Source organism: Artemia franciscana, chromosome 9, assembly GCF_032884065.1.
Source record: "Artemia franciscana chromosome 9, ASM3288406v1, whole genome shotgun sequence".
Taxonomy (NCBI): domain Eukaryota; kingdom Metazoa; phylum Arthropoda; class Branchiopoda; order Anostraca; family Artemiidae; genus Artemia; species Artemia franciscana.
The window spans coordinates 14,216,185-14,226,425 of record NC_088871.1 but is presented as its reverse complement, the minus strand read 5'-3'; the positions used below and the strand labels follow the sequence as shown (position 1 = coordinate 14,226,425).

Here is a 10,241-nt window from a genome sequence, read left to right as displayed (position 1 = left end):
CAGGTACTTGATGTCATAAAAGTTTAATTCTGTGTAAGCAGTTAATCTGCAGTGATAAACATTCGTATAATGCTTTGAAAAGTCAAAACAAAATAAAGAATATAGGCTACTATTTTAAAATCATTTTAACTTACAGTTCTTCTGCTATCAACACATATGTTTATATCCTAACTGTAAAAATCGTTAGTAAGCGTTAGAATAATCTTCACTGGAATAACTGTAATGACATTTTAAATTTTTCTGTGGATAGTTATATCCATTTAATCTCACTTCCAGCCTGCCTCTGATAAATTGGTTTGGCGTCGGGGTCTACTTATTGATTGACGATTAGCCGAAAACAAAATATGTCCGAAATTTTTCCTGAAACGGCTTGTGGAAGGCAGCAGTCAGAATCATTTTATGAGAAATTTAAAGTACAAAAGTGTGATCCAGTGGGGTAAAAGTAGGCTAATTTTGTTAATAATTTTTTTTAAAGGAAAAGGGATTGTTTCTATCATGTAAAGTAATTAATATATTGTAGTTAAATTTAGGAATGAATCCAGTGATCCCCTGGGTAGGTTTAAGGTTTATGTTGATTTCAGAGAGCAATTGAGTTAGGTAGGCTATGTTAAAGTCTCAAGAATAAATTCAGAGCTTAAAAATCCTATGAAAAGGTTGTTGAAGTACTTATCTCCATTCCTCTCCAAAGTGCATAGGCCTATTGTCTTTCTTTTACAATCAGTGTTATAAAAGTGACATCTTGAGAAATATCTAAGCTACTCCAAAAATAAGGAACAAGAAAATTAGTCTGAGCCTTATACCTCTGCTCAAGTCCTATCTAGTCTAGGCAAAATTCTATTAGGTACAGACCTGTTCAGTAGGCAAATTTCTAAGACTTAGAAGTCGGGATAAATTTATAGCAGTTCATATCACTGACTTACCAATAAAGTGAAAATACCAATTGATGCCTTTTTTATGCTCTTTACAAATATAATAATCAGTTCTATTTTAAATTCAAACTTAAATTTCAATTTGCAGTAGAAGCAATTATTATATTCATAAAGAACATAAAAAAGGAATTGGGTGGTATGTTCACTTTTTTGGTAAGACAGCTATATGAAATGTCATAATTTTTTGAAAATTTGTCATTTTTAAGAGCTTAAATTTGAATTTACAGTAGAAGCAATTATTATTTTCATAAAGAGCATAAGAAAAGGCATTGAGTGGTATGTTCACTTTATTGGTAAGTCAGTTATATAAACAGCTATAATTTTACTGAAATCAGAAGAGGGTTAACATAGGCTAGTAGCTTGGCAATACCTTCCTGTAGTCTGTTTTTGACCTAGGATTCATTACCAAAAGTTTTGTTTACCTAACTTAACCACTTTCCAAGTATGCAAAAATTAGCTTGTCTAGAATTTTAGCTGCCCTCCTCCAAAAGTTATCTAGGCTAGTTAAAATTTTGAGATAAAAATTTTGTTCAGCATAGTCAAAAGGTCCAATAACTGTGCTTTTGTTAATATGAACCTCTATAGTCCCAAGAGAAAGGGGTGTAAGCAGTATCAGGCATATTGGTATCAAATGTATTGGCATTGACATTTTCTTCAATTGTTGTTCTGTGCCTCCTATATAATTATGTGAAGAACCTGTTTTTCTTAAGGCTTATCATGTTAATTCTCTTAACTAATGCTGTTTTTCCTTGAATACCAAGAAATTACAATTAAGCACCAAAGTTTGAGCAATTTTGAGTTAAAATTTTTTTAATATTTTTGGGTAGGATATTATAGGTAATTGGGATTTCCATTGGAAAGAAAGTTTTTGGCCAAACACTCCCACACAAATTTTACACCAGGGGACTGGCTGGGGTTATAGCCCCCTCTGATTTTGGAAGGAGCCCTAAATCAGCAGTCACAACTTATATTGATTTGATTTGAAGAGGGAAAAACATTATTTTCAATTAAAACAAATCCATCAAACAGTTTGTGGTAACAAACTGTAAGTAAGGAACAAACCAGCTCAATAGTAACCAAAACTCTAAAAAACAGAATTTTGATACCAATAGCTACATCAAAAGAATTGCATTTTAATGCTCATTTCAAATATATAAGTTTCATCAAGTTTAGTATTACCCATCAAAAGTTACAAGCCTGAGAAAATTTGCCTTATTTTAGAAAACAGCAGGAAACACCCCTTTAAAGTTTTAGAATCTTAACAAAAATCACACCATCAGATTCAGCATATCAGAGAACCCTACTGTAGAAGTTTCAAGCTCCTATCTACAAAAATGTGGAATTTTGTGTTTTTTTGCCAGAAGGCAGATCATGGATGCATGTTTATTTGTTTGTTTTTTTCAGGGGTGATCATATTGACCCAGTGGTCCCAGAATGTTATGAGAGGGCTTATTCTAACTGAAATTAAAAGTTCTACTGCCCTTTTTAAGTGATCAAACAAATTGGAGCGGACATAGGACCCCTCCCACACTCATTTTCCCCCAAAGTCATTGAATCAAAATTTTGAGATAGCCATTCTGTTCAGCTTTGTCAAAAACCTAACAACTTTTTCTTTGGGGATGATTTCATCCCCCACAGTCCCCGGGGGAGGTGCTGCAAGGTACAAACTTTGACCATTGTTTACTTACAGTAATCACTATTATGAAGTGTACAGATGCTTTCAGGGGTATTTTTCGCGTTGGGTCCAGGTTTATTGGGTGGAGGGGGTTATGTGGGAGGATATTTCCATGAAGGAATTTATCATGAGGGAAGATAATTTCCATACAGGATTTTCTAGCATTATTTAAAAAAAACAATGAGAAAATAAATAATCTTTTTTCAACTGGAAGTAATACACAGCATTTAAACTTATAACAAACAGAAAATATTATGTATATAAGGGAGTTTGTCTCCTCCACAATACCTTGCTCTTTATGCTAAAGCATTTTTAGTTATTTCAAGTATTTATTCTATGGCCTTTGTGATTCAGGTATTGACAAAGGGGCAAACCCCCTCATATATGTAATAAAATACACAAATACAGAAGTTCATTACATAAATTAATTCATAAGTTATGTATATTTTTAACTAACAAAACGTTTGTAAAAAAATAAAAATCCTTGTTGCATTTTTAAGTAACCAGAAATTGGAAGGCAACTAGACCTCCTCCTCCACCCCTTTGTTTGTCATCCAATCATCCTTTGTTGTCCAATCATCCTTTGTCATCCAATCAAAACTATGAGAAAGCTATTTAGTAAAAAAAAAAAAAAAAACTAGTGTGCAAATTTCGTTTTAATTATTAATGTGTATCAAGCCAAAATCAAAACATGCATTAGTTCAAAACATTCAGAAATTAAATAAAACAACAAGTTTTTGTAACTGTATGTAAGGAGCAACATTAAAACTTAAAACAAACAGAAATTGTTCCATATATGAAAGAGGTTGTCCCCTCCTCAACGCCTCACTCTTTATGCTAAAGTTTGTTATTGTTTTAAAAAGTAGAGCTGTGACAAAGACCCAAACTTTAGCGTAAAGAGCAAGGTGTTGAGGAGGGTACAACCTTTTTCATATACAGAACAATTTCTGTTCATTTTAAGTTTTAATGTTGCTCCTTACTTGCAGTTACAAAAACTTGTTTTTTTAATTCATTTCTTATAAAGTTCACAAAGACTTAATGTAAACTTCTTTCCCAAATATATTCATTTATTATTCCTATTTCATATTTCATGGCACATTTTATGCCTTGTTGTTAAAGCCATGGTGCCCAGCTCTCATTACAAACTTCAACTCAACCGCAAAATGCTAGCCAAACTTTACAATGCTTCTGCACTCTCCAATTTCCTGTACCTTGCACCTTCTTGCATACGTTTACGATAACCAAGACAAAGGAGCTTTGGCGAATCTATTTCTGGTATGCCAAATACCTGCTTGCCCTTCCACCATGGTCAAGCAACTCTTGGATCATTAAAAGATATGGCATCATAGACCCGAATGCTTCTATTAGAAAAAGTATAGAAGCTTATTATAGTAGGATTGGTTGGCACCCATGGAGCACGATTTTGATTCAATGAATGTTTTACTTTTGTATGCTTTAAGTGTTTTTAAGTAAGGTGAAGTGTTGCAAAGTTTTTTGTTTAGTTTTTAGGTCATTTTCTTTTTCCTCTTTTCTTTTATTCACATTATACTCTGTTTTTCATGTCTATTATAATGGGTTATAATAAATTCAATTCAATTCAATAAAACAAGGTAACCCAGGATCTGAGACAAAATTATAGCTGTTGTTTGTGTGATTCTGGAGCAATGATCTCCTCTATATATGTACAGATTATGTACTCTTTTTTGCTTTGACTGTGCTTTTGAATCTGTTTTAAATTTTTTCTGAGTAGTGTGTGAAAATTTGAAATTTGATTTCATTCAAAATGGTTATTTCTTGATTTTTTTTTTCTTGAATTGTCTTGAAATTTAGCTTTGAAACAATCAAAGTGAGAATTTCAGACCAGTTATTTTTTTATGATTTCAGGAAAGATAAGAAAAATATATTTTATAAAAGGATATTTCAAATAATCAACAAAAGTCTTGAAGGACAGTAGAGATAAGATAATATTTATTTTCAAAAGGCTATGACAAGCTCTATAGAGTGGAATTTGCTTTATATCTCAGTAAAAGTTAAGAAAAAAATTCAAATCAGTACATTAAGTCAAACATTGAAAATTAAAAAAAAAATAAAAAGACAAATTCATCAAAGATAAAGGGCTAATCAGTAAACTTGACAATTGAATTACAAAAACATTACAATAAATCAAAAATATAAATGATAATAGAAGAAAAGGGGATTTTGGCAAGGGCATAATCACAAATTATTATTAAGGTGCTCCAGAATAAAGTGGATAAAACTTTTACGAATCCTGTCAGTAACAGAATGGATTGGAGAGTAAGTTGGGATTGCTAAAAAGGCTGTCCAAGGGAGTTGGGGTCTAATGGGATTGTGAAATTCAGGGAGTAAGTCCTCAGTATGGGGATTGGAAATGACTGATTTAGTGAAAAGCAAGCAAATTTTTTCCCCCTTTATTTTATGGTGATAATGCGCGCGGCTTTAAGAAGGAAGGAGTATGGAATTTTGCCCTCTTTGTAAATGATCCTGAGTGAATGCTTTTGGACCAATTCAATTTTACCACTAAGTTCACTTGAAAGTTGCAAATGCCAGACCAGACATGCATAATCCAATTACAACCTGATAAAGGACAAGTAAACACGGAGGGAATGTATCTTAGGACAGTTAAATTTCTTTGGCAGCTTAAACATGGATAGCGAAACATTTGCTTGCTTAACATTGCTGGAAACATGTGTGTCCCACTAAGATCATTAGAAAATGTGACACCAAGGATTTTAATATGTTTCACTAGCATTTTGGCTAGAGTAGATGTCAAGAAGTTGATTGTCATTATATTTGATTTAGTGGAATTTACTGTCATATTCTTAGATTTGTCTGAACATTGTGTTAGGATTTCGACGGGGTCACTTTTAATATTCCTCAATGATCAAGGATCAACAAGTCATCCACATTAATCAATTTTGGGGGAAGTCCTTGCCAATTTTGTTAATCATGACAAGAAATAAGAGTGGTCCCCAATAAAGTTCCTTTAGGTATTCCACAGTACCTAGGGAGGGAGTTAGAGTAAGTGTTTTTGTATTTCACAACTTGTGATCTATTTGAAAGGAACGATATAACAATATTTACTAATAGTTGATCAATTTCAAAGTTATCCTGTAGTAGACAAATTAGGATATTGTGGTCAACTAAGTCAAACGGTTTTTGAAAATTGACTAAAATCAGGTTTAGCCAAACATTTGGTTTCTCTAGTTCACTTAGGATGGTGTGAACCAAGTTTACAAGGTAATGGGTGGTGGAGGCTTTCCTTAAATTATCAAACTGTCGGATGTCAATGAGTAGTATGATTTTAAGCAAGTCACAAAGTAACCCTTTGTAAAGCTTAAAAAAAACTAGAGTGAGTGTGATAGGACGCATGTTGGTGTTAGTCAGATTGGAAGATTTCTTTGGGATGGGTGTTATAAAACCTAGTTTCCAGCAATTTGGGAATTTACCAAATTTTGTAATTTGGTTAAAAATAACAGATAAAGGTCCAGCAATTGTGTCTGAAAAGGCTTTAATCAAGTCAATTGGGATGGCTAATGGGCAAGTACTTGATTTTATTAGCTTTCGAATTTTATTTATAACATGAGAGGGAAAAATTTGGGGGAAAAGGCGGAGGAAGGAATAGTTTGACATGAGCCAGTGAAAGGGGGGGGGGGACTTTATACTATGGACGCAAGATGCAGGTTCAATCGTTGGCTATCTTATAAGAGGGCTCAGGGAGATGAAAATTAACTTCAACAGGACTTTTTTCCGCAAATCTCTTTAATATTCCTGTACCATTGTTTGGGTTTGTTAACTGTACTGTTGTCCAAGATCCAAAATTGTAGTCCTGAGTCAATTAGAGGTCTAAAGACGGTTTCAGTAATAGTAAAGGAATGTTTAACTCTTGCGAATTGAGGTAGGAGTAGGCTAAAGTGGTAACCACCCCGAGAGGGGGCAGAATGGTGATAGGTCTGTAGAAATTTGACATATTGGTGCATATTAAATCAAGAGTAGAATTGCCTTTCGCATTAGGGACTTTTACAATGTGTTTTAGACTGAAGTACCTTATTGTGATACAGTACCTTATCTCACACACAAAGATTATAACAAAATGAGAATATTAAAAAAGGACAATATTTCTTAATAGGACAGTTAAAAAGATATTGTATGAGCAATCAAAGACCAATTTTTTTGACTTCACAACCAAAAGGCCTTATCACTGGGAGGAAACTTAGCTTGAACCAATTTGTTAAAAGGTGAGAGAAACATGAAAAAACAAAACAAACTAAAGCTATACAAGAACAACCTGAGTAGTGAAAGAAAACTCAGACTTATCAATTGGTGTTAATTCAAGAAAATTTAGGATGGGTGGGGGGTCAAATTTAATGTTCAACATCCAGAGGGGGGTACAAACTTTAATTTTCCTTTTGCATGGTAACCAAGCCTTCTTTTAGTATGCTTCTTTACTGTGTTTTAAAAATTGCTTTCGCACACTAACTAGGTCAAGCTCTTTTGTAGTAGTATGTCTTTCCTGTCTTTTAAAATCCTTGACCTTAACCTATTTTGACCAAAAACTCCTATTTGCGTAGCATATTGAAATGTTAACTTGCAGTGTCAATTAGGTCAAGTTGAAACACTGGTCTTTTATTAAATTGAGTGTCATTATACACGTATGTATATACTGACTGTTGAAACTAAATTTTTAACCATTCAGGAGTTTCAATTACAAACAAAGAATGTAGAACATGGAGGAGATAGCTGGGTATTTCTCCGTGCCAATCCTCCTTAAGGAAAATATAGTTTTTTTTATAGAGTAAAGCCCTAGAGTATATTTTGTACAATTTTTTGAACTTTAGAAATAGGAAAGGAGTAGACATGAGAGCTTTAAAACACATTTGCGGGGCATATAGGTTCTAAATTCATTTCTGAGAACTTTAATCACCCCACAAAACTTTTTTCAAGACAACAAGAATTCCCTCAATTCAAACTACCATTTCCTGTTTGAACTAAAAACTACAACATTATTTTACTTGTTCACTTACAGGTAATTTCTTTTCAAAATATTTTCCGAGTTACTTTTGATTTAATTGCACCCTAGATTCCTCTACTTGCTCCTCCACCGTCACTAGGCTGAAAGCAACACAAAATCTGATTTTTAAGTCAGTAATTTAAAGGAATCTAATTTTTAAACAACAATTATCTTCTCAGATAGTACCAATAAACAAAATCAGTAAACTTTTGGATATAGCCCAGGGCTATATCTAGGCCTCGGGGAAGGTAACTAGGTTGCAGTTAATCTGGAAGGAGCTTTGAAAATTTGATTAATAAAACGTTCCTGAATGTCCCCTACCCCACGTCCTCATCATATGTAAAGCTTGAGAGGCCCTTTGAAAAATGAGGGAGGGGGGGATATTCTGTGAGCATAGGAAAGATCATTGAAAAGGTATTAAAATATGGAATACATCTTAGCATTCATTAATAATGATATGTTTGATTGAAGTTGTTATAACACTATATTCAATTTCAAGCATGTACTAAGAAATCAGTGCCTGATTTAGCTCTGCTCTATCTGGCTTTTAGATAATATTTTTAAAACTGATTTTTGGCTAAATGTTCAGTGCTCTGGATCTTTTTTTCCCTTGCAAGTGTGACTAGAAGATAGGTTGAATAATGCTCAAAATTGATTGTGTTTCTTTCTGCCCTGAATTCAAATATGCAATTGTACTTTTTCAGTACAATTTTCTTGTGGTGAATTTTTTTGAAAGATCTTCTTTAGAAGTTTGGAAAAAGAAATACCCAAAAACTTTTTTTTGTAGATGCTTTAGAAAAACTTGAATTGCAAATGGTTTCACATTAAAAGGTTCAATCAGGATTTTGTTAATATTTTCATCTGTATGTATAAATTGTTTCCAAGAAAGTCAGTTCTTGGCTAGCAAAATACTACTTAATGTTCAATAGACCAAAACACTGGATGACCATAGGATAAAGCTCAATTTAGAATAAGGAGGAAATTGAAATGTCAGAAACTGATTTTCTAGCTACTACACTTTAAAAATGTAGCAAATCTTGCCATTAAATTATGTAAGGTTGTATGGGAAAACTTTTATATTAGTTTAATCTTTGCCACTTTTTGACTGTCTTTGGGGAAGTATTTATATTTTTAGTAACTGACTTTCATTTATTGATATTAGATTTTACATTTTAGATTTAAATAATTAAAAAGTGAAACAACGCCTTTTTCAGTTAAATATGAAGTTCAGAGCAATTATTGAAGATGTTTTCTGCATGAAGCACTTCTTAGGTATGTAAGGTGAGTCTTTATTCCATTAAGCTAGTCTTATGCAAAATTTACAAAAAATATACCTTTAGTAGAAAGTAATACCATCTAGGTCCTATAAATAATATATTTAATTAGGACGTGTGCAGGAATTTAATTCCAGGAAGGGATAGGGAGGATAAATTTGAAAAGGAAAATTTGAATGTGAGATTTTGGAGTTTGGGTGATACTTATGTGGAATTCGTACATCAAATATTTAAAATAGTATTTAAAAAAAATTTTCTACCATCTAGTGAAATAGAAATCATTTAAGAGTGAAAATGTAGAAAGTGTAGCCATCAATGACATTACAGTTCATTGGCAATCCCTGATAACCATAATGATAGAGTTGTTACATCCACAGACTGAAGGATACAGTTTTATAAAGACCCTCGAATAATTGAAAATATGTCATAACTACCTTGTGTTTTCATTTTAGTGTTGACAACTCTGGTGTAGGGTGAGGTGTTAGTGTGATCTGTAAACTTGGCCAGGGGTGACCCAGCTGTAAATAGGTATAAGGTAAATATAAAATAAAGCAAAACCAAAGGATGGCTGCCCCAATCCCCCATTGCACTTTCTTGTTAAAGGGCCAAGGAAGATAGATCATAACTTCTAGTAGGGCCTGCAAATTCTAGTACTGTGGTCTTTAACTTTTTTTCCCAACTGTTCAGAACCCCTCCAAGACCTTTAATTATTCAAGGCTATTTCTTCCTCTTATAGAGAACCAATAGCCGTATTGGTAGGTGTAACTGGGTAACACAAGCCAATGTTGAAATACTTAAAAACCTATGTAAGAAATGGAGTCTCAATTAAAATTTATAAACACTTTGATAATAGTTTTTCCTCTGATAAGTACCAAAATACCCCCGAATTTTACCCTGTCTGTCAAAACAATTTCATGTATCCCCAATGAAATAACACCCATCCTTATCAGTGGCATCAATTCATTTCCTTGTTTTCTTCCTTTCTTTTTTGGGAGGAGGAGGGGGTAATTATATCAATCTTTTTTCATTATTTTAAAACCACTTCTTCTTTGATAAAAATAATCCCAATGATATTTTTCAAAATGAAGGGAAAACGGTTAAGTATTTGGTAGAATCACTCCTCTAATTGATGCTCTCTGGTTCTTTTCCTAATGATTTTTTTTTCCAATTGTCTCCTTTTTTAGTGCATCACTTTTACATAAAGGCAATATTTTCAAGACTACAGGGATATATATAAAGAACAAATCCATCAGTTACCCTACCCCACTTTGACTTCTTCCCTACCCTGTTTGATTTATGTCTGTCTCAGATATACCATACCTTACAACTCTACT

General features: G+C 33.0%; 1 protein-coding gene across 3 annotated transcripts in view; it reads left to right on the top strand.

Moving 5' to 3' along the window:
• Positions 1-351: 351 nt before the first annotated feature.
• Positions 352-10,241, top strand: part of LOC136031038 (checkpoint protein HUS1-like) — a 28,533-nt gene continuing 18,643 nt past the window's right edge. The window contains exons 1-2 of one of the 3 annotated variants that reach the window (XM_065710230.1): positions 352-442; positions 8,810-8,905. In XM_065710230.1, coding sequence (XP_065566302.1) covers positions 8,854-8,905 — 52 coding nt within the window. In that variant the 5' untranslated portion in view covers positions 352-442; positions 8,810-8,853. Of the gene's footprint in view, positions 443-8,809; positions 8,915-10,241 lie in introns of all 3 variants that reach the window. The other 2 variants (XM_065710231.1, XM_065710232.1) reach the window with 2 other exon arrangements.